Source organism: Harpegnathos saltator, unplaced genomic scaffold (genome assembly GCF_003227715.2).
Source record: "Harpegnathos saltator strain DR-91 unplaced genomic scaffold, Hsal_v8.6 scaffold280, whole genome shotgun sequence".
NCBI lineage: Eukaryota > Metazoa > Arthropoda > Insecta > Hymenoptera > Formicidae > Harpegnathos > Harpegnathos saltator.
The window spans coordinates 119,208-142,079 of record NW_020230073.1 but is presented as its reverse complement, the minus strand read 5'-3'; the positions used below and the strand labels follow the sequence as shown (position 1 = coordinate 142,079).

Sequence of the window (22,872 nt, the reverse complement as noted above, 5' to 3'; positions counted from 1 at the left end):
AATATTTATCGGGCATTAATATGCTCGACGAGGAGCACACGCCGCGCACGTACGTGTCGTCATTTTATGCCCGCGCGACGCACGTGTGCTAAATAAATACATCGGACATAATAAAACGCGCAACTGGCCTCCCGCGCAACGTCCCTCCCTCTTCGTTCCGGCCCGGTTAATTAAGAAGACAATAAAAGGCGCGCTCTATTTGCCGGCGAGGAGGAACTTTTCTCCCCCTCCCGCTGCCTCCCTCTCTCTTTCTCTATCTCTCCCGCTATCTGTCGGCAAAGTCCCCAGCGACTTGGCGCGCGATCAGCCGACGAGCACGAGAGGAACTTACGGTCGAGTCCGATGCGATCGATTCTCGAACTCCGAATATCAAACGCGCACGCGGCGGAGGTAAGCGAGCGTATCGGGGTATAATCCGGCAAACTGATCCGCAAACTATTCGCGGGCGCACACGTACAACGGGCGATAACTCGGAACCGACGCGCATAGCTCTCGAAAACTATGCCAGCATTTCCCCAATCAGGGACTCATTGTTTCCGGCGGTACGTTCCCGTTCCTCGACGCCACCGCGCCTCCCTCCGTGCAACGCGACGCGCACGGCATTACTCGGCATAACGAACGCACGCACGCACGCACGCACGCACGCACGCATGCACGCGTGCCTGCCCGGGAGGAGGGCGACACGCACAGCAGTAGCACGTAGGACGACCAAGAGAGTGCGCGCGCGGAAGGAAGGGACAAGGCGAGCAGGGAGGGCAGCCGACTTCGCTTATCCCGCTGTCGTAGAATTTGCATGACGAGACAGTAAAGCAGGATCGGAGGCCGAATCGGGCCGAGAGAGTTGCCGTGACCCCCCCTCCTCCCCCTCATCACTCTCTCCCTCGCAGTCTCTTGCCTTCTCGTTTCCACCAACCACGCTCTCTCCTCCCGTCCACTCCCACGATCCGTTTCCCTTCTACTCGCGTTCGTCCTCGACATCTTTCTCTCTGTTGCCCTGATCCTCCCTTCGCGTCTCCGCCGTCGCCGCCGCCGCTGTTGCCAGCGACCGCGATCGCCCGTCTATCTCAGCTCCGCACGCAGGCGATACATCCGTTATCTTCGTCTCGCCGCACGGCTTTTCCATAATCTCCCGTAACTGTTGTAGCTGTCGGAAGCGATAGAGACAGATATATATACGCGGAGAACGCGCGGCACCGGGGAAACGGGGCGGCGAGCGAGAAAGAGAGAGAGAGAGAGAGAGAGAGGAGGGAAGGGGGAGGAGGAGGGCGAGAACAGGAGGGAAAGACACGGAATAGGGAGAAATATGGAAATCAGGGGCACGGGAGCGCGCGGGCAACAGTACAACAGACGAAATTCTATCGGTGCTCATGGCGCATCGACGGCGGCTACACGCGAAGGACGATATTGGAAATGGCAATCGGGCATTATGGGCCATGACGGAGGCGCCTGGCGAACCTCTCCGCGCGACCCCCTCCCTCCTCCGTAGCTCTCGGGTTCACCCGCCGAGATTCCGAGATACACCAGGAACCATCGCGCAAAGACGGCGAACGGCGGCCCTCGAACATCGCCGAGTTTGCATTTAACGGGAGACGGACGGACGATAAGACGAGCCATCTCGATGGGAGACGCAGTGAGCTCGATGGAAGTTTCACGCCACCGCCTTTGGGCGCCGCATTTCGTCGTGCCCTCACGGATATCCGAAATAACGAAAGCGACTGTTAATTGACCGCGTGGACATGCGCACACGCGCGCGCGCGCGCGCCTCCGGCTTTCATTAAAATAACGATGAATTTATTAACGACCGCTCATGTGTGCGTGCGTGCGTGCGGTAGCAAGGCGCGACAACGCCCCCGGCGGAAAGTACGCGCGACTGCAGGGGACTTTATCACAAGCGGACGAGCGAGTCGCGCCGCGATATGCATGCCCGCCGCATGCCCTGCTTCCAGCGCGCAATGGGTGGATATATATCGAGGGGTAGCAATAGAGCTCGTATGAAAGACTCGCGTATATGCTCCTCCCGCTGCGCGACGACGCGTCTGCGTTTGAAGCGGGAGAGAGGACGACGGCCTCCGGAGCGAGCGAGCGGCGTCGTCGTCGTCGTCGTCTCTGTCACGGTCGACGCCGCTCGTGCATAATTTCGCGCTCTCTTAACATCGAAAGTGCAGGAAAGCGGGCGCGCTCGATAGAGAGACGCGCCCCGAAATAGATGAGTTACTCGTTTCTCGCGAGCTAAGACCGGCGATCCGGGCTGCGAGGCAGGCGAAACGAGAGCCGAATTAAGAGGGGGGAGAAATTCGCGTTGCTACGGCTAAAATAGCGGCGATAAAGCCAGGCGTGACGAGAAGAGAATGTTCATTGCGATAAAACATGGCAGAGCGGAGCGTGAGAAGAAGCGGCATGATTCTCGCTATGAGCGGTCATCGGGGGGAAGAGAAAGAGAGAGAGAGAGAGAGAGAGAGAGAGAGAGAGAGAGAGAGAAATATTACAAATTTAATGCTAAGCTGTCGACGTTTCGTTCCTATTTTGCACAACGACGGAGAAGGAGAGTGCGAGTCTGTCGTTACTGATTCGTCTGCGAGAGAAATAGATCGGAAATCATCGAAAAAAAAGTGAAGTATCGCGCGATATGTATGATATAATATTTCATCTTTTGCCGCGATACACAGCCCACAGTTATGAAATGTGGAATATCTCGTAAAATATTTCGGCCGATCGTAATATTTGCTGCCACGTACAAGCGCGCAACTTTTGCCTTACACATTTTCCCCGCGTATCATCAAAAGCAACGGAGGGCGGCGAGGAGGGAGATATTTCACTTGGTCAAGTTACGCGGCTCACTCTCTGTGTGTGTGTGTGTGTGTGTGTGTGTGTGTGTATCGGTATTATACCAGCGTCAACGGTACAAACGGTTTTTGGAGAGCGGCCGCGCTTTTTCGACAAAATCCGCAGAAATTAGGCGCAAAAGCGGCCATTAATAACGCTATTTTTGCCCGCGACCAAAGGGACCTCACCAGCCTCATGATATCGCGCGCGAGCGGATAACCGCGGTAATAACGGCAACGCACACGTTCCCACACGGTTTTACATTCGGCACGTCGTTGCATTTGCATCGCGTCGCATTTAACCGGCGAGGGCCGGCCAATGGCGTTCAATGAGAGACACCACCATCTTCGCGTCAGTTTCGCGTTAGGCATTAATCACGTCGCTGGCCCATTAACGTCGCGCTCACACTTGGCCAACTATGACGATGCCCCCGTTGTCGTCGTTACGTCCCCCGGTCGTCGAATCGTCGCGTCGCGTCGCGTCGCATCGCGATGCGGCACGTCCCCCTGCACTGCTCGAACTTGTCGTCGGTGTTCCGCATTAACCCCGAGCCAAGGTATTAGAAATTGCAATCAAGAAGGTATGGGAGCCCTCCAACTCTATCCTTTGGACGGCAGCCCCTGCTTCCTTCCCGACGACCCCGTTGGACGGAGGACGGTGACCCCCAAAATGCCATCGCCTTCCTCCGTCGCCTCCTCGTCCTGCCATCGCCGTGATGATGACGACGACGATGGCGCAGTGGTGGCGGCGGTAGGTAATGGTGGTGGTCGTAGTCGCGCGTGCATAACTTTGTGCTCTCTTGGCTCTGCCAGCAGCCGGCTAGGCTGGGGTATTGATCGGCTCTGTCCGCGAGGACCACATGGCGACTCGGCATTCGTACAAACTCGCGCGTCTCCGCCGGCTCTCGCCTCTAACATGGCGCCCGTGGATGGTCACGTGGTCGCCACCCCCTCACTGATACTGCACCACCACCGATGCAACGAACCGTCAGTGCGCACTCGACCACCGCAAGGGATATATGATGCAGCCGCGAATCCGTCCTTCTCTGTCTCTCCCTGCCACCCTCCAACTCTCATCCTCTCTCTCTCTCTCTCTCTCTCTCTCTCTCTATCTCCCCCCTCCCTTTCTACCCTCTGCCCCCGCCGTCTTCCGCCCCCGTTACAGCCTTCGTCCTGGCGCCTATATCTGTCTCTCTCGTTCATTCCCGGCTCTGTGTCTCTGTCTCTGTCTCTTCCTGCATTCTCCTCTTCAGAGACGGCTTAAATATTTGCACGGCCAGATAGAACGATATTGCGCCGAAAGTCTGGATTATTTGTGGTCGAATGCGGGAAAAAAACGGTCGGCGCGGATAGGAGCGATGCGCGGCTATAATTGCGGGGATATCCCCGGCTCGGGCACCACCCTACAATGGACCGGAGAATTCGGCGGAAAATTGCGGCTGCTGCGTCTCGGCCGCTCGCGCGCGCTGGATGGAGGGCGATAGTTCCGTCCTACGTACCGGTGGTACAAGCTTTTTAATCCAGGATCACCGGCTCACCGGCGGAGGATCTCACTCTCCGCCGCTTGTCCTTCTCGTATGCCATACGTGTAGCGCGCGCGCGCCGCTCGTTTTTCTCTCCTCGTGTCTCTCCGCCGTTCGTATCGTACCAGCGGGCGTTCCGGTGATCCTGCGAGGATGCACACGCTCGGTCGATTGTGTACATGTATCGGACATCTTAAGCCACGATATTAGGAGCCAGCGGTGCCGTACAGACGGAGGAAAGAGGACCGGGACAGACAGAGACGGAAACAGAGATAGAGAGCGAGCGAGCGAGAGAGAGCGAGAGAGCGAGAGAGGGAGGGAGAGAGAGAGAGAGAGAGAGAGAGAGAGAGAGAGAGAGAGAGAGAGAGAGAGAGAGAGAGAAAGAGGGAAGGAGGGAGAAAGAGAGAAACAGGAGGGCGATCGTTTCCGAGAGCAATGGTGCCTGAGTCAAAGTACCCTCCGGACACCCTCCATTTGTCCCTTCTAAACCCCCGACCGTCCTCGTGGCCCTCCGCTTTCTCACGACTGACGCATCGCCCTGCGAAACGGAAAGGGGAAGAGAAAGAGAGCGAGTGAGAGATAGGAGAGTGAGAGAGCGAGAGGGGGGGAGAGAGAGAGAGAGAGAGGGAGAGAGAGAGAGAGAGAGAGAGAGAAGACGATCGATCTTCCGGAATGTCAGCCGTAACGATTGAAAAGCTTCTGATTCGCGACGCGAGAAGAGATCCACCTTGTGAAGTGAAGTTTGATCGTTGAACGGAACGTCGACGTGAGGATACACCTCGGGAGGATGCAGCGTCGATCTAGCGTTGCGTCGCTTGTCGGATTCGCGCTGCGTTCGGGATTACACGTTCCGCGTCGCGATCTTAATTACGCAAAGATATGCACGCGCAGCCGTAGCGGCTTCAAACGGCAAGAAATGTGAACTGCCCGTGACTCCTTGTCGCAGGTAGTTTGAGATGCACCGACCGCGTCTCGCAACTTACAAATTCCGACTCGGAATTCGCGCCAGCACCCCCGGAATTTCCGAGACGCGATTCAGAACGGGGAACGAACATAACGCTATGCGCGAGCAAAGCTCTGAATTCGCAGGCACGGCGTCGTTAAATATTAAAACATGTTTACGCGCGGTGTCGCAGTGACTGCAAGTGCCAACGATGGCAGAGAGAGAGAGAGAGAGAGAGAGAGAGAGAGAAAGAGAGAGAGAGAGAGAGAGAGGAAAGAAAGCTGTATGTGTGTGTAGACGCTTTGAATTGTATTTATTTCTTATTATCGAGGGACCCCCAGCGGTCGCTCTCTCGCGCACTCGCGTCTCGAGTGTCGCCCGAGTATCGTAAATTGAGTGCCGCCGGAAACCTTGATTAAAATAAAAGGGTCAAATAATAAGAGTACAGACCGCGACGGGATCGAATACTGCAAAAATGAGAAGAGAGGGGCAACGGGCCAGCGGGCGGAGGAAGGAGCAAACAAACGGACGAATGGACGAACAGATGAACGAACGAACATGGTCCGACGTTGAAACGCGTTTACCGGCGTCATCGTCTGGAACGGACGGAGAACGTTTCAAATTATAGCTCGTTGTCGAGGGATCAGAGACCTCCATCTCTCTCTCCAGTAACCATCAAAGATTATACCATGTACTTGGGCCGCAGTACACGGCCAACCGGCGACAGTGTGTGGAACTAATGTCCGCGTAGAAGGATCGCGCGCTACTCGAGCCCACTACTAGGGTGGGTTATGCGCCGTGTGACGCATCCTGCAGGATACTCAGGGAGCGATCGATCCCGCAGGATACGAGTCAACGCTTCAACGACCGATGACCGCCCGAAAAGCCTCGCCGATGTTTCCGCTCGCCATTAGACGGGAGAGAGGGGGAGCGGAATCCCCTCCCTTTGCCGTGGAAATGATTCGGAAACGATCGCAACGTGGAAACGACGAAAGGAAGTCTCGTCCGCCACTTTATATCGGACTAAACGACTGCCTTCTGCTCCTCCTTCTCTTCCAGACGTACATACGTGTGTACGTGTATACGTGCGAATGACACGGGAATAATATTTTTATTCGCGGCCGGAATAGCGCGAGAAACAATTTCTCCCCTTCTTACCCTTCGAAAAGAGCTCGCTCTGCTCGTGCGAGCGACTCGAAATCCGGTCTAAACTGAACAACACACCGCCGCGACGCTCGGACCTCGTTCACTTGCGAAATTTTCCAGCGCGATGCAAAACGCGCGACGGTACACTTTTCTCTCGCTCGGGGTACACTTTTCCATGCATTTCCTTAACTGCTTTTCCTCATAAATTTTTCGCATGTCCTGAGAGATAAACAGTTGTATTTTTAATGGCTTCCGCGTTGCTGTGCGCGCGCGCGCAAATTGTATAATAATATAATGATAACAATGAATAATACGTATATCGGCGTCTCTCTCCCTCTCCCACTTTTTTAGCATTCGAGCTGTACAAATAAATCGTTTTGGCGTTCTCGTCCTTTTTTTTTCGAGCGATTTAGCCCGGCCGAGCGTATTTCGGCGGCCCCTTCTCGCCGACTGCACAATTCGGTCCGATCTGACGAAGCGTAATCACAGAATGACAAATACGACGCTCGATGGGATAATCATTGTAAGTTCGCGTAAACTTATCGGGGAGAACTCGAGAAGCTTTTAAAAGTCTTAACGATACTTGCGAAAGCGTCGACGTCCCGAAAAAGGAGGAAGGAAAAAGAAAAACGGCGAGAGGGAGAATGGATGGGTGGTAGGAAGGTAGGTAGGCAGGCAGCAGACGGAGGGTCGGACGTCCAAGTTTAGAAACGCAACAGAAAGAGAAACGACGAGGGGACGAGGGGGCGAGAGGGCGAGGGGGAGGGAGGGAAGGAAGCAGGCGACAGACCTAAAGCTCGTATTGATCCACGTGATACGCTCGATTAGCCGCGAATTGCAACGGATTGGAGTAACTTACAACATATTGAGACCATCGGGCATAATGGTCTCGTGATCCGAGCAAAAGCAGTGATAGAAGACAGACCTGATATGCAACCTGCCGAGGTTGCCGCGTGCATTCGAGAGAGCTCGCGCAAGGATCCATCATGCGAGATGAGAGTTTATCTGATGAGAGAAATCGGAAGAGAGAGAGAGAGAGAGAGAGAGAGAGAGAGAGAGAGAGAGAGAGAGAGAGAGGAAAACTTGTACGCGACGTAACGCGATATAATTACGATTCGATATCGGGGTGCACGCTCTATTAAGCGCATCGAGTGAACAATACCTGGGAGCACAGATCTCATGTGCAATAAACAAATAAAAGAGAAACACGAGTCGAGCATCGTAATATTTTGACGACGCGAATAGCTACTCAATCAATACTAAGACGTGAAGAGGTACCTGCTCAAGAATTATCGAATATCCGATTATATTTCACAATTTTACCTCTGCGGTTGTTGTTATTCTTAAATTTCATAGCCGACATATTCATTATGCAAGTTGCTTAGCTGCACACATATCGAGAGCAATATACTTATATAAGATAAGTAAATATTAAGTACATACACTCGATGGAGTTTACAGGATTTATAGGATCGAAATACCGAGATCGTCCTATTTCTCGTGTGACTCGTTAAAACACATACGAGAGCGCAGCGCATGCCTGGATAAACGAATAAGCGCAAGTTTCAAAATACTTTAAGACCGTTCTTCCGATAAGCGTTTTATAAGGTCGGACAAGCTATATGAAATATTTAATTCAACTCTGGCGGCATACAACTCTGACCGACGAAGAGATTACCGACGAGCGGGATTTTCCGGACACCCCGTAGAAGCGAACGTGCACGTAGTGAACAACCGGAGTACTGCGCTCAGCAATTACGCGACGGAAAAATCGCGAGCGAAAATCAACAACGGAGAAAAACCTGTGTAATTGAGTTTGCGAAAGTTGTTCACCGAGCGACACGACGATGCCCACGTGCATTCCTTTTTTTACTTTTATCCCCGTAACCTCCCCTCTGCATCTGCCCTCTCTGTTCCTCTTCCGCTATCGCGGATCCACGATCGTCTCTTCGTCGCGTACCTTCGCCCCCCTCCTCACATCTCTTCACCCTCACTGTCTGTCTGTCTGTCTGTCTCTCTCTCTCTCTCTCTCTCTCTCTCTCTCTCTCTCTCACCTCTCGTCTGCCGTCATTGTAATTCGCCGTCGTGCTAAATTAATTATACATTGTTTTAGTTAGGCACCGACATTAGTCCGCTCCGGCGGCGCGTCGCTTCGAATGCGATCACACGGGGCGGTGGAATTGTTTGGATTTGAAACGGAGCATACGATATAACAGCTAAGTACTCGCGGCAGCCATCCGCGGTCGTAATTCGTCGGAGCGGCGTGCGCGCCACGACTTCGATTTCACGGCAGTCGCCGTGCACGGGGAGTCGCGCTGACGGCGAGGGTTCAGCGCGCTGTGCGCGTCTCGTCGAATCACGCTCGCCCCGTCTGACAAAATTTCCAGCGTATCGCGCTTCGTATTTTTAGCCGGGACCGACGATTTCTTATTCCTGGTTCCTCCTGAGGGCCGTGCCCCGCGCGCGCGTTAAATTTTTGATGCATGATAGACGTTCGCACTGAGAATACACAAGAGCCGCATACACGTACATGGTGCGTATGTGCGCGCGCACACGTATGTATGTGTGTGTGTGTGTGTGTGTGTGTGTGTTGCCACGATATTTAATATTAATCCTATCAATTCGCAGAGACAAAATTATTATATTTATGTAGCTCGATATAAACTCTGGCGAATTAAAGAGAAGGGAGGAAGAGAGAGAGAGAGAGAGAGAGAGAGAGAGAGAGAGAGAGAGAGAGAGAGAGAGAGAGAGAAATATACCACATTATACATTCATAATCAAATAATCTTGATGTTATAATTAGAGATCTCCGATGCATGCCTTTTCCTCCGCGAAAAACTCGATATCACGCGAACGTTTTGCCGAGATTGCCACAGTATATGTTCCTTTTAAGATCTAATTCTTCCCGTCCGCGTCGTCTCCGCGTCGCTAGCAGGCGTTTCGGAGCTCTGGCTCCGAAACAACAGTGTCCTCGCAACAACAGCTACGTCTAAAAATCACCTCCATAAACAGGCGGCGGTGCAGGCCGTGTTTACCGTGTACACTCTGCGCAACCCTCGCCCGATTCCACCGCATCCCTGTACCTTCCCCTATTGCGCTCTCGCCGTGTGCATATACGTATATGTGTATATATATGTGTATATATATATATATATATACTGGCGAAATATATATACACATATCATACATAAACACACACACACACACACACACACACATGTATACATGGTGATACATGCCGCGTCTACCTCCGACGCGCTCGCTCGTAGACTCTTTCACGAAAATTTTGTACGGATGTCCGTCTTCAACGCGACTACGAGTAGAAGCAACAACGGCGCGCCAAACGAGCTGATGGGGGCGATTAAGCGGCACACGTCTGCCGAGTGTCACACACAGAGTGAAATTATTTTTCCACAAAAAAGCCGGGACGTTCATCGCAGCACCGGAAAACAAGGGCAGTTTTCCGCTGCGTTAATATCGAAAGTTGCGTAAGCAGCTTCCGGGGCGCAATCGCGCACCTGTCGAATTACATTACATCGCGAGCCCGAGAAATCGAAGACGCTTAAGTACGGATTATTCGGAAGCACGGCGAATTCGCGACGTATCGCTCGGGCAAATTTCACAACAGCGAGACACTCCCCCTGCGAGGCATTTCCCATTCAGGCGGCGTCGCAGTTAGGCCCGGCAGTGACGACACTACCCCACACGACTAGTTCCCCCCTCCCCTTTCTCTCTCTCTCGTTCTCTCGCGTCGTGTACATTAAACTCAACAACGGCTCCGCTAATGCCGCTTTTCGTTTCGCCTCCCCGCTGTAGTGCTCGGCGACCCTTCCACCCCCGGCGGCCTTTTCGCCCCCTGCCCCGCCCGCCGCTTTGCCTTCCGTCCCAAATTGATTGGACTGTGAATCGGCCGGCTTGAATTATTCATACTTTGCCCGGCGATAAACCAATTTCTGCAGCGACCAAATCGAGGAAGAAAAGATCGGACCGTGCGCCACGCGACGAAACGGAGGACGACATCCGGGCGGTCCTCGTCGAACAAAGAAGAGGCTCGGCGGGAGGATCGAACGAGTCGCGAAGGAGAATGAGAGAGGCTAGCCAGCCGGACGGCTCTGCTCTGGCCGGCAGGTCAGTTAACTTTGCCGGAGAGATCATCGGACGGGCTGCGATGCCGTTTAATTTCATCATCCGATCCAATGATGCGGAAGATGCGCCCGAGAAGGAAAATAAACGACTTCACGCTACGGGTTTTATCGGCGAGACCCGAAGCCGGCGAGCGCCGCGGCGGAATACACCCGCGTCGATCGTCTTCCCCGTTCCCTCCTCCCTTCCCGCGTCTCGCTCGACGACGACATCTTTCTCTCTGCCCTTGGTCCTTCTTTTATCTGTTCCCTTCTTCCTCCCCTCCCCCCTCTCTCTCTCTCTCTCTCTCTTTCTCTCCCTCTCTTTGACGTGTTATTTTAATCTGTAGGTTAAGGACACGCGAATCATCCACCTCGCGGAGAAGCGCGCGAAGATATCGGCCGAGGAAGGCAGAAAGAGAGAAACCTGAGAGGAAAGGAAACGCGAGATACGTGCCGCTAATCTATTTGCGGAGAACGTGTCAAATTACACAAAGGCGAAATCATTTCGACGCGACGAAGCGGGAGTCAAATTGCGATCGTCGCGATTGAATTCAAAGGGAGAGAGAGAGAGAGAGAGAGAGAGAGAGAGAAGGAGGGGAGGGCGGGGCGGCGGAATCGGAATATATGGGTTGATTTGATCTAAAATTAAAAGATGAGCGCGAAAACGATCGAACGTTTCCCACGATGCGACGACACGACGAGAGCACGAGGGTCGTTCGGCGGAAACGTGAGCGTGAGCGCCGCCGAGCGACGGGGGTTTCGTGGCATTTTCGTCGCGGCGGACCGATTTACAACGATTCCTGTCCAGTACCTCGCCAGAGCGAGTCAACACCCGCGATAAGAGGACACTTCCAGCAATACCCTGACGAAGGAACCACTCAGGCCGCCGCTTCCCGGCAACCGCCGCTTTTGACCTTTTGCTTTCCTGGATCGGGCACGGCGGAGGGGACCTCCTCGACAAAAGATTTATGAACCCCTCAGCGACGGCAGCACGCTACTTATTCCACCATGGAGTGCGCACTCGAGGTGTACACAAAAAAATGTGGGAGCGATATGTACACGCGAGTGATCCTCAAAGAGAGAGATCTCGGAAAAGGAGCGCTCTCTCTCTCTTTCTTGCGACCTCGCTCTTTCTCCGTCTCACGCGTCAAATCAATTATTTCCAACCCACGAGTGTGTAAGTCAATTGCCCGATCGATACCTTACACTGTAATCAATTGTCGTCTTCTCGGTAGGATTTGACGAGTCGATAAAGAGGACGAGAGAAAGAGAGAGAGAGAGAGAGAGAGCATTGTAGAAGAGAGAGAGAGAGAGAGAGACCGAGCGATCGCGGGAAATTGGTTCGAAGAAATTCGAGAGAGACTCCGGGACAGCGGTGACGTTTAAAGCGGCTCTGCGAGCACTGCGCGAGACGCACAATGCGAACCTAATTGGAATATATTATGGTAGAGCGGAATACAGGATGAAATAGATATCGCGTTACTAGCGCGATATTCAAATAATGAGAGAAGCTCGCCATGGTCCGTGGATAATGTCATTATACGCGCTATTTAACGCGCGTTTCGGACCCCGCGAATCGTCTCGGTTGCAACGATAATCCAGCGGCCGGTAACGGTCGCGCGCGCGCGCAAAGAAGATAGATAGATAGATAGATAGATAGATAGATAGAGAGAGAGAGAGAGAGAGAGAGAGAAAGAGAGAGAGAGAAAGAGAGAGAGAGAGAGAGACGGACGACGCGACGGCATTAACGCAACAAACGCCGCCGATGTTTAACGACAACTTCAGCAAGCGTGCCGGCGTTCCATCGATCTACTTGTTTACCGGGGTCAACGGCACCGAGACACTACAGCGATCAGTTATCCCCCGGGAAGCTCGTCTAAAAAGTTTCTCTTTTTTCCGCGGCGTAACGGACGCACGAGGCGGCCGTTACACATTGTCGTAACAAATGGTCTTTTTCTTAGGCGACGTAAATTTTATCGTCGCTCGGTCAGAGGAACCGACCGAACGACCGAGAGGAGCGACAACGGGGGAGAGAGAGGGGGATAGAATATAGAGCAGAAATGCAGAGAGAGAGAGAGAGAGAGAGAGAGAGAGACAGAGAGAGGTGGGGGAGGGGCAGGTATCGTCTCTCTACGACGCAGACACGCTGCATATCTCTCGCCCACGATCATTCCGCGCTCAGAGTCAATTGACACGATTCCCAGTAATTTTAGCCGGTGGTTAGGCCGAGGTCAGGTTATACGTGCCGCGCGGCGCATACACAGCATGCTGAAACTAATCATAATGTATCCTCATCGGTCGGCTGGGTCGGGGTTTGGGGTGAGGAGGAGGACGAGGAGGAGGAGGTAGGGCGAGGAGAGCATCGGGCGGGGAGGCACGCTGTGATTGGTCCGTTGCGGTATTCCTCGCTACCAGATAAAGTTACCGTAATATGGATTAACTGCCCGCCATAGCCCATATTCCGATCCGGCACTCACGCTACTCCGGCTACGATGTAGTAATGAACTCGTAACGGCCACTGTTATCAGCCGCGCCGCTGCTCGAGTGTCTTTTAATGACGATTCACGTGAACGCGTAATCGATACGCGCGTCGTTTGTGCGGTCCGCTCCGCTCGCTCGCTCGCTCGCGCGGACGGACCCGTCCGCGCGAGCGAGCGAGCGAGCGAGCGATATTGCGCTACCTGATTTATCCGACGAATTTAATTACACGACAGACAATCCGCTTACGGCTTTTTCGATCCGTCCTTGTAATCGCAAGTTTGACGTAGCACCGCGCGCGACTCGCTGCGCGCAACATGCCGCCAGTCTCTGCGCAACTCTCGAAAACAGATGCGAGTATCTATCCTATAATGAGTTCGTTACCGGATATCCCGGCGGTATTATAGCAAAACGCGATGTAACGTGACACTCGTGCGGCGCAACGTACGCAGACGCGCGCGTCTGTCTCGCATTCGTAGTGATTTATTTATACGACGAGAGCGCGCCCAAGCGGGGACGCAAACTTTCGCGTGTCCGCGCGAGCGCATAAATTTTCGAACGCGCGGAAGGCGTAGGCGAGTCGCGTATTTTCCGAGGGAACGATTTGGAAAAGAAGGCGAGAGACAGAGGGAGAGGCGAGAGAAGAAAAAAGGAAAGAGCAAAGATTCTTGTGCGGTTGCCAAGTTCGCTCGTCGGAATTCGCGACGAATTCTCGGCTCCGATGTCTCACCGTCGTGTTATCGATCGGCGCGCGCGCGCGCGCGCGACTTTCGGAATGCTAAAGGGTGCGCGCCCGCGCGCGGTTCCGGCCCAGTGATCTCCCTTTATCCCGTAATACAGCGGCGTGTCGAGATCGTCGGCGGCTCTCGGCGCGTGCTGCGTGTGCCGACGATTTCGATTTTTAAATCACACGGCGACGGCGGCGGCGGGGCAGCGCGAATATCCGAAAGCGTGCGTGCGGGCGGTCGCGCGGTTTGATTTACGGCGGTCGAAAAACGCGGCAGATATTTTTTTACTTTTTAACGAGCGACGCGATTGATTGTGAACGCGCCGCGCGACTCACAAATCCGACCGGTCGGACACGACGAGCGAATATCATCACGACTTATCGATCTCTCTCTCCTCCGCGTCCCGCGGCGAACGGGCCAGAAAAAAATGCAGAAAGTTCAACAAGTACGAACGTCCGGCGAAAAACGAAAGTGCCCGCCGCCCGCGCTCGTCGGCCTCGATGACGATCACGCGCGCATGGCACAATGGCCGCGGCCGCGGCCGCGGCGGGGATAATCATAAACAGGATTTCACGAGCGCCCGATTGCCCGACCGGTTATTGCCCCTGCCCCGAAACATCACGGGCGACGGAGGAGCGCGACTCGCTGCCATTTGCGCCGCACAATCGACGCACCGTGCAAAACGCGCATGACTGCGCGGACAATGCGTCGACATGACTCGAGCGGTTAATCGAGTGCGACCAGGTAACGCGGCTTTCTCGCTTTCGACAAGCACACCGGTCAGAGTCAAAGACGTCCCGCGCGTGTCGATCGAACGTAACGAAGTAATTATTCGAGAGACGCGCGGCGAGAGAGGAGAGGGGGGAGTTCTTGCGCGACGCCGCGCCGTTGGAAAGGAGAACACTGAGCGGCGGAGAGAAAGAACGGGAGAGAGAGAGAGAGAGAGAGAGAGAGAGAGAGAGAGAGAGAGAGAGAGAGAGAGAGAAAACTTTAATGGCATCGCGCAATCACGGTGAACGGCTTTCGCGTTCGCTCGCGAGAGACCGATGGGATGAATGACACGCGCGCCGAGAGAATCGACCGTAGCGTATCGATCCGTAACGCAGTCTCCGTCATTATCGGACGGCGCGTCGATTTGCCGGCTGTCAATAGGAAATTACGACTGCGCGTCGCGTAAATATTTGGCGACCATATCGAATAGCGAGTATTAACGCGGAAACACATCCGCTAAAGCGCAAGGATCATAAAGGATCATAAAGGGGATTTAATTGAGGCGTAATTAGTTAAGCGGCCATATCGCACCCCTTTAACACGTCACACGACGGGTAAAAACGTAGCGAATCGGGTAACAAGCGGAGAGCGAAAAAGATCGAGTGAACGAGGGGAAGAGAAAGAGAGAGAGAGAGAGAGAGAGAGAGAGAGAGAGAGAGAGGGAGGGAGGGAGGGAGGGAGAGAGACCGGGTCGCACGAGGCGTATGTAATAAACAGGCCGTGGAAAGTGCCGCGTCGTCCGCGTTGGCTTCGCGAGACGCCGCATAGCAACGGCAATACGCGCGCGCGCCGGTGATTACAGTTTCGGTTCCGCGTCGTGCTTTCGCCCGTTGTAGAATTAGCAGAAATTTTGTCTCGGCAAGCAAAGCTGGTATCGGCTCCATCGCAGCGTGGCGCGGCGGCCGACGCGGCGCATTAATGACACGTGCTTCGCATAATTTCAATCGCGCGCGCGCGCGCGCGCGAGATGCGATGGCTACGCATCGGTGAACGAAATCCGTCATAACGTAATGAGCTTACGCGCCGGTCGCGATGTCGATGCAGATATGCAGCAGGGACGTTTATTTCGATGTCCCGCGACAAAGTTGCGACATGCGTTTGCGACGGCCGCAAATGAAGACGCGCGTATTGCAGCTTCTCGACGGAAAAGTTGAGATTTGCGAAAAAACGCGAGGGCGAGGTGAGCGGGGCGGGGTGGGGGGGGGGGCAGAAAGACAACAATCGTTCTCGCGATTTAAATGTGCAAGGGAATTTTACTGGGGCCTTCTCCCTTGCAGGGACGGTATTCGATAATGTAACTTCTTATCCTAATAAATTCTTACGGGATAACTTTGTTATGAACTGAGGCAATACAGCCGCGTGTCGTACAAAGCTCGTGTCGCACACCGCTCTCTCTCTCTCTCTCTCTCTCTCTCTCTCTCTCTCTGGGCTCTGCTCCCTTGTCTTTTCTTGTTTTTTTCCTCACTCCGTCGTTCGCGTGTATACGCAACGGTGCCTTCGGCCTCAGGCCCCCTGCGATGCTCGGGGCATGACCGCGCGCGCGCGCTTCTCCCTTTTTCAAAAGCGCTTAGAAATGCAATAATTCGTTGCTTCACGTGACTTCCGCGACTTTCGGAGAAAAACGATCCGTTACGAGTAAGACGTTACGAAATAAATTACCGAGCGAGGCATAAACGGGGCGCGTACACGGGAAGAATAACGTTTCTAGCAGTGCGGCCTGCACCAAAAACGTGATCAACGAGCGGACATAATTCGTGGAACCTCAGACTAATGGCCATCTGTTCCCGCGGTTCAAGTAATTACAGCGGTAAAGCGCGCTTCTTAATTCCAGCGATTAATCCACATTTCACGCGGTACATTCGGAATGATTTAAGAAATTTCACGCTGATGCGGCTGCGATAATAGCGCGTGTGAAACGTAACGTTTAGTCCGCCTCGAGCGGTCCGTGAGTGCTCTCTCTCTCTCTCTCTCTCTCTCTCTCTCTCTCTCTCTCTGTCTCCTCTCTCTCCGTCCTCCCTTTCTCGCTAGCGCGCGCGATGCATCATTAGACGCCGTGCAGCACGGCAATGTTGGAAATGATAACTAATTCACGCGGCGTAATCTCGAAGAAAAACATCATTCCCGTTATACGCGCCACATTGTAGCGAGGCGAATGCGTGTTAATACGCGGCAGAGAACTTCGCGACGTACCTGCGAATCGCGTCATTTCCGGCGCGGTGATTTTCGAGGCGCGCAGCCCGCTCCAGTACGTCGGATTTCCGAAATCCGATTTTCCGGCCGAAGGTGCACGGCTGCCGCAGATAAATAGGGTGAGAGGCGTCCGAAGGTCCAAGTAAATTACAAGATAAAAGAACATACACGCCGCACCTGGCGAAATGAGTTACGGAGTTTCGCGCCAACGAATCTATTCAATACACACGTTACATGCATCGGAGAGAAAGCTCGCACCCCGTTGTCGCCGCCGCCGCCGCCGCCGCCGCCACCATTCGCACATTCCATACAATCCCAAGGGAAAAACATTTGTCTCGGAAGCCAACGAGCGGAGCCAACGATATGTTCCCAATTTGCAGCCATCCGCGGAGCTTCTCCGTCCGCTTCTCGTCGAAAGTTGAGAACTCGCACGGTCGCTCGTGCGGCCGCTCGAGGGAACGGAGGGCCCCCCCCCATCTATTTACGTCCGAGTGACTAATCACACGTGAAAGGAAAATCCACTCGTCGATAAACGAGCGCAAGAATAATTGGCTCTCGACCTTTGAGTATTTTCACCTGCCCCCCCTCGCCTGAGCATCGCCGCGCTATCAATTTCTTTCCTACCCCCCCCCCCTGCGTGATTGAAAAGAAGGCGGCGCCGCCGCCGCGCCGTCGACTCGGCGGTCGGATTGAAATTGAAACGAGGGGAAACGGCGATTTACGCGGAAACGCGCCGCCTCTCGAAGCGGCGCGATAATGGAGCAACCTAAATACACGTTTCGCGGGGCGCGCGAGAGAGAGAGAGAGAGAGAGAGAGAGTTCTAAACATTCGAGTTCTCGCGCGACTATCGCTCAAACCGTTCGGCCCCCTCGGCGCTTTCGCGGTAACGTCGGGCGTACGTACACACGCCGGTGTGCACGCTGCTGCCCGGAACGGCGCAGCCACTTGAAGGCAATTTATTTCGCTCCTTCCTCTCCCCCCTCCCATCCCTCGTCGAGATATCGTTCCGTCGCGGAAAGAGTGATGGATGTTGGGCGTCGCTCCTACGCGGAACGTACGAAACACGCGGGGCGCCGTCGAGGTCGAGTGCCTCGGATGTAGGACACTTTATACACTTCGCCCCCCCCCCCGACCCTGCGCACCTCTTTCGGATGCCGGATTCTCAATAACGCGAGCGAGCGGGTTTACCGTCCGCGGCGAATTAGCGATGCGAGAAGGCTTACATCCTTCTCTCGGGCCGCTCAGGCCGGCCAGATCGCCAGGCCGACGAGACTTAGCGAGAAGAAGCTCGCTCCGCTCCGGAGAGACAGCACTCTCTCGTTAGCGGGACGATGAAAGGGCTTCTTTTTCGGGAGCACGGCCGCGGAATGAAGCGGAGAAAGAGCGCATTCCCCCCTGCCCCTGCCTTCGACCAGCCGACCTCGTTTTCCCGGGCCCTGCGCCCTGGCGCCCTGGCGCCCTGCTACCGTCTCGTCGCGCGCGCTTGTCGCAATGTAATCGGCGAACGGAAAGAACTTTACGGCGTGTAACGCGGACGTTCACAGCCGGCGCTCGCGCGCGTTTATCTTTCCGCGCTGTTACGGGGTCGGAGTTAATAAGTCTCTCTCACGATACCCGTGTTAAAGCGAGTTTCGCGTGGAGGTTAATAAAAGCGCCGGCGCAATCCTGACGGGAAATAAGATTAACGCTTCTTTCGCACAGCGATATGCCGACAAACGCGACGCGCGTTGGGAATCCGTCCCTCGTCGGCCGATGCGTAAAGCGTCGTCTACAATGGCAGTAAGCGGTAAGAAGTAAGCGTAAGCGGTAAGAAATCAAGCAATCACAGTCACAGATTATGACAAAAATAATCAACTGTGGTGGGTCCATTTCTTAAGGCCAGCACACACAAACGAACTTAAGCAGTAAGACGTAAGCAGTAAGCAAATCGACCAGTCACAATCGAAACTTAAGGATGCCATTTTAAAACTTACGAGAATAACTGATTGTGATTGGTCAGTTTCTTTACTCCTTACGTCTTACTGCTTACGTTCATTTCTGTGTTTTGGCCTTTATCTGCTCACGCTTACTTCTTACTGCTTTTGTAGACGACGCTTGAAGGTGCGTGTACACTGAGCGAACAAACGGCGAACGGCGAGTGTGAGCGAGAAATACGAGGCAAATTTTCGTCGGCGTTCGATTCGTTTTCGGTGCGGCTCTCGCTCACGAGGAGATTATCAAAAAAATGTTCGATGTTTCGCATTAACGGGTGTTTACGTACTCGACGCGCGCGCGATTATTCGAGCAAGTCCGAGTGTGGTGACCTTTGGTCGTCCTTCGAAAATACGTGTGATTGAAAACTCAACATCGACCGCGCGGCGGATCAATAATTCGCCGTTATCACGGTCAACCGTGACACGAAAAGATACCGCGCACACGACCGTGGATACAAAGGCGCTGAGACGAAATTTTCACGCGAAGCGGCGACGTCTACGAGCGCCAACCTCGAGCAGTCTCGTGAACAAAAAAGAGAGAGAGAGAGAGAGAGAGAGAGAAAAAGAGAGCCTCGTGTGTCCCGACGCGCTAATAATTTTACTCCGCAAAAACGCTCGCTATTTAAATATTCAATATTCATGTATTCCATGTAAAAACGCCCGCGCGGAGAACACGTGTAGAACACGTCGCGCGCACGAATGCATGAAAAATTCCCGCGAGTTACGTAAACAGCACGTGGGCGTAACCTGCGGCGCGAATTACCGCAGGAGGATCCGAAATTGGTTGTAAAAGTTTAAATAAATCTGCACAGAGGTAGAGGAGAGAGAGAGAGAGAGAGAGAGAGACAAAGGAGAGCGAGAGAGGAAGAGCGACATGCGCTCGCGCGTTTCGTCCCCGCTCCGCTGAGCATATCGCGGCATTTCCGGTGGTCTCCTTCTTCATCCCGTCGTCGCCGGACAAACAGACGGACAAAGTAACGGACGGTTAGCGAGTTAGCAGAATAGGACGCGGCATCGAGGAGCGCGGCCAATGAAAGATCGCACAGCGTTGCGTCACTCACGTTTTAATCACCATCACCGCGGACTCGATATCTTCCTTTTCTCATGGGTCACCCCGGTTGCGAAGGGGAGCAACGAGTTCTCCCGCTGTTATACCGCTGATTAAGCCTCACAGTCAGCGGCACTCGTCGCGCGCGACGAAACAACCCTTCCTCGCACCGAGGGAGCATCCACGCGCGGCGTGTTAGTGGGGGAAGGTGCATGACCCTGCAACCTCGCTCGCGACCTCGCCGTCATTACGCGAGTAAGCAAAGCTAAGAGAATGCGGCTGAAGTTCGCGGAAGGACCTTTAACCCTTGCGGTGCGCTGCTTACCGCTCAATCTACCAAGTAGACGCCGCGACATCGAAGCGAACGGCACAGCGGGGATGCTAGTTTCACGAACAAATGTGTGCAAATGATCGCCATCGAGCAGATGGCGGGGCTGCAACGAGGAGGGACGGATGGTAAACTCATCTCGAACGTCCACGTCGCTCGGCCCGCTCACACGTTTCTGCGAGACGCGTATCAATTTCCCTCCTGGAGAATCCTCCGCACTTTCATTTCCACCGTTAATAGCCCGATTACGACTCGGTGCACAGTCGTCGGTCAGAAAGACGCTTATCGACATCGCACAGTTGTCAGCGCGCAGCGTCAGCCCCGTTGTGGGCGCACGACGAAGCGAGCTCGGCAGAGCTCGAGACCGAGAGCGCATTGTGAGAAAAAGCCCACGGGCTCCTCCGCCATCACACTCATTCGCATATCCGCGCGCGTATTCACTTGAACGTCCGCGGAGCTCCGCAATGAGCCTCCGAAATGAGAGGAACTCTCTCGCGCGACAACCAGCACCGGCACTAGGGTTGCCAGATGGCCGGGATCTCCAGGATTGTCCCGGAAGTTTTTCCAGTTCGTCCCGTGTCCCGGAATTTAAGAAGTCTTCCGTCCCGGAACATCAGAATTTCCCGGAATTCAACAGAATTTCAACAAATTTATAATCACAATATTCATACTTTTTAACTGGTGCAAGAGAGAAATGTGAGAGCGATTATCGGCGATTAATAAGGTCAAAAGATTTAACGTGCCACCTGAGAAAATTGATAAAAATGTCTAAACTTGTCTCCGCTGGTACCTAATTCACGCGTTTATTTCTTGCAATTACACGGCGACCCCTCCATCTCTCAGATCTAAGTAAAATTCTCCAAAAACCTATTTTTCAACCGTCGCGTAAAGAAACAGTCATAGGAAATAGTCGTTCAGCATCTGAGAATCCTAACCAACACCAGAGACAATGACGGTCACACTCACCTAGTTGGACGTACATCTTCGGTCTGACGTTCTCCTGCCATGCGGCCAAAGCGAAGGTGACGGTCGCGACGACGCACCAGCAGGACAGCACCGGATGCATCGCGGAGGCAACGCGGCCAACGCTCGCACGCCTCATCTTCTCCTCGCAGCGGTGTCGTCACAGCGGCGCTCGGTACGTGCCAGGTTTCGCAGTCTTGCGGCGAGCCGAGATCAGACGACTCCTCGACGGCACACGCGAGCACGCGTGCACGGTATACAATGCACGAAGAACACACCGCGCCACACTGGACTCCACACGCGCGCGATGGAGCACGCTCGCCGCCGACGCCGGCGACGACGACGGCGACGACGACGGCGACGACGGCGACGGCGACGACGACGACGACGACGACGACGACGACGACGACGGCGGCGGCGACGACGACGATGACGACGACAACGGCGACGACGACGAGGAGAATAACAACAATAACAACAACAACAATAACAACGACGACACGCCCACGCAACACCGTGGTGCACGCGCGAGGTTAACCTACTCTTTCCCTCTAGCCGACGCGGACCGAACGGACGACGTACTCGCGCTGAACTCTCTTCTTCTCTTCTCCCGAACACTCACTGCGCCGAAATCTGCGCGACTGCCGCAGTCACGTGCGGCGCGACCTCGTCGTTGTGGGCCGTGCTTGCGCTCCTAGCTGGATCCGTCGTCGTCCACCGGCGGCCGGCCGCACGCATATTTTGCCGAGGACGAACGGCCTCGCGGCGGCCAAGCGACGGCACATCCACACGGTCCGAGGGACGAGAGCGGCGTGCGTTAGACACGCGCGCCGACGCACGACCGACGAATTCGGGCCTCACCGAGGTGACGATGGGCGCGGGCGCGGGCGCGCGCGCGCGCGCGCGCGCGTACACGGCACACACACACGAAAAGATCGAGACGGCACTCGCGCTCACGCGTAACAGCGTCCACGCGCGGCGATGATGCGCGATGCGGCGCGTCGCGTCGCGTCTCTTCTTCCCCGCGTCAACGCGGATCAGCTGTGCGAGCGCTCGCGCACACGCGTCTCGACGATCCGCACCGCCGACGGTCGTCGTCACACTGACGTCGCGACAGGTGACACGCGCCCCCTACCACGGCGCCCGCGATCTCCGCCCCACCACGCCGATCGTGCCGCGAGAGCGCAGGAGCGAGCGCCGTCGTCCTTCGTGTATTAACGCGCGCGGACTTAACTTTTCTCCCGAGCGGAATCGCGTCTGTATTCTGCTGCGTAAGATCACGCGTGCAACTGCGTACGCGGCGGTGCACGCACGTGGATGTGTCGCGCACGGGGCAGTGGTTGTATGAGTGACGATCGACGGGGGACCGAAAGATGAGGGCCAGTAGATCCTCTCTTTTGCAGGGGCGGAGGAACACGAAATAGAGGAGGGAGGGGAGGGACCACCAGCGGAGAAGAGCGGACGACTGAGGAGAGGTGACAATCGGGGCAGCGCTGATTTTCAACTCCACTACCTCCGCGGAGCGATCATGCCGTTGTCGTCTTCCGCATCGGCGACGCCGGGGCGGCTGCTGCGACGTCGTCGTCGTTGTTGTCGTTAGTGGTATCTCGCCGGCGTAACCGCAACGCCGTTAATCTGGAACAAGAAAAACGGGGGGATCGTTATTTGGGTCGGTTAGGGACGGTTTAACCCCTTGATGCTCGTATTTCGCTGCGCTACAGACTGTCTCTCTCTCTCTCTCTCTCTCTCTCTTTCTCTCTCTCTCTCTCTCTCTGTCTCTCGCGTTGGACGCTTGGGAGACTTAATACGAGACAATGGTGTGTTGAGCGGAATA

At 54.7% G+C, this 22,872-nt stretch overlaps 1 protein-coding gene across 2 annotated transcripts in view; it reads right to left on the bottom strand.

Moving 5' to 3' along the window:
* Positions 1 to 21,407, bottom strand: part of Sema1a (semaphorin 1a) — a 239,092-nt gene extending 217,685 nt beyond the window's left edge. For both annotated transcript variants that reach the window (XM_011148839.2, XM_019843462.2), the window contains exon 1: positions 21,042 to 21,407. In XM_011148839.2, coding sequence (XP_011147141.1) covers positions 21,042 to 21,177 — 136 coding nt within the window. In that variant the 5' untranslated portion in view covers positions 21,178 to 21,407. The remainder of the gene's footprint in view (positions 1 to 21,041) is intronic.
* Positions 21,408 to 22,872: the final 1,465 nt, after the last annotated feature.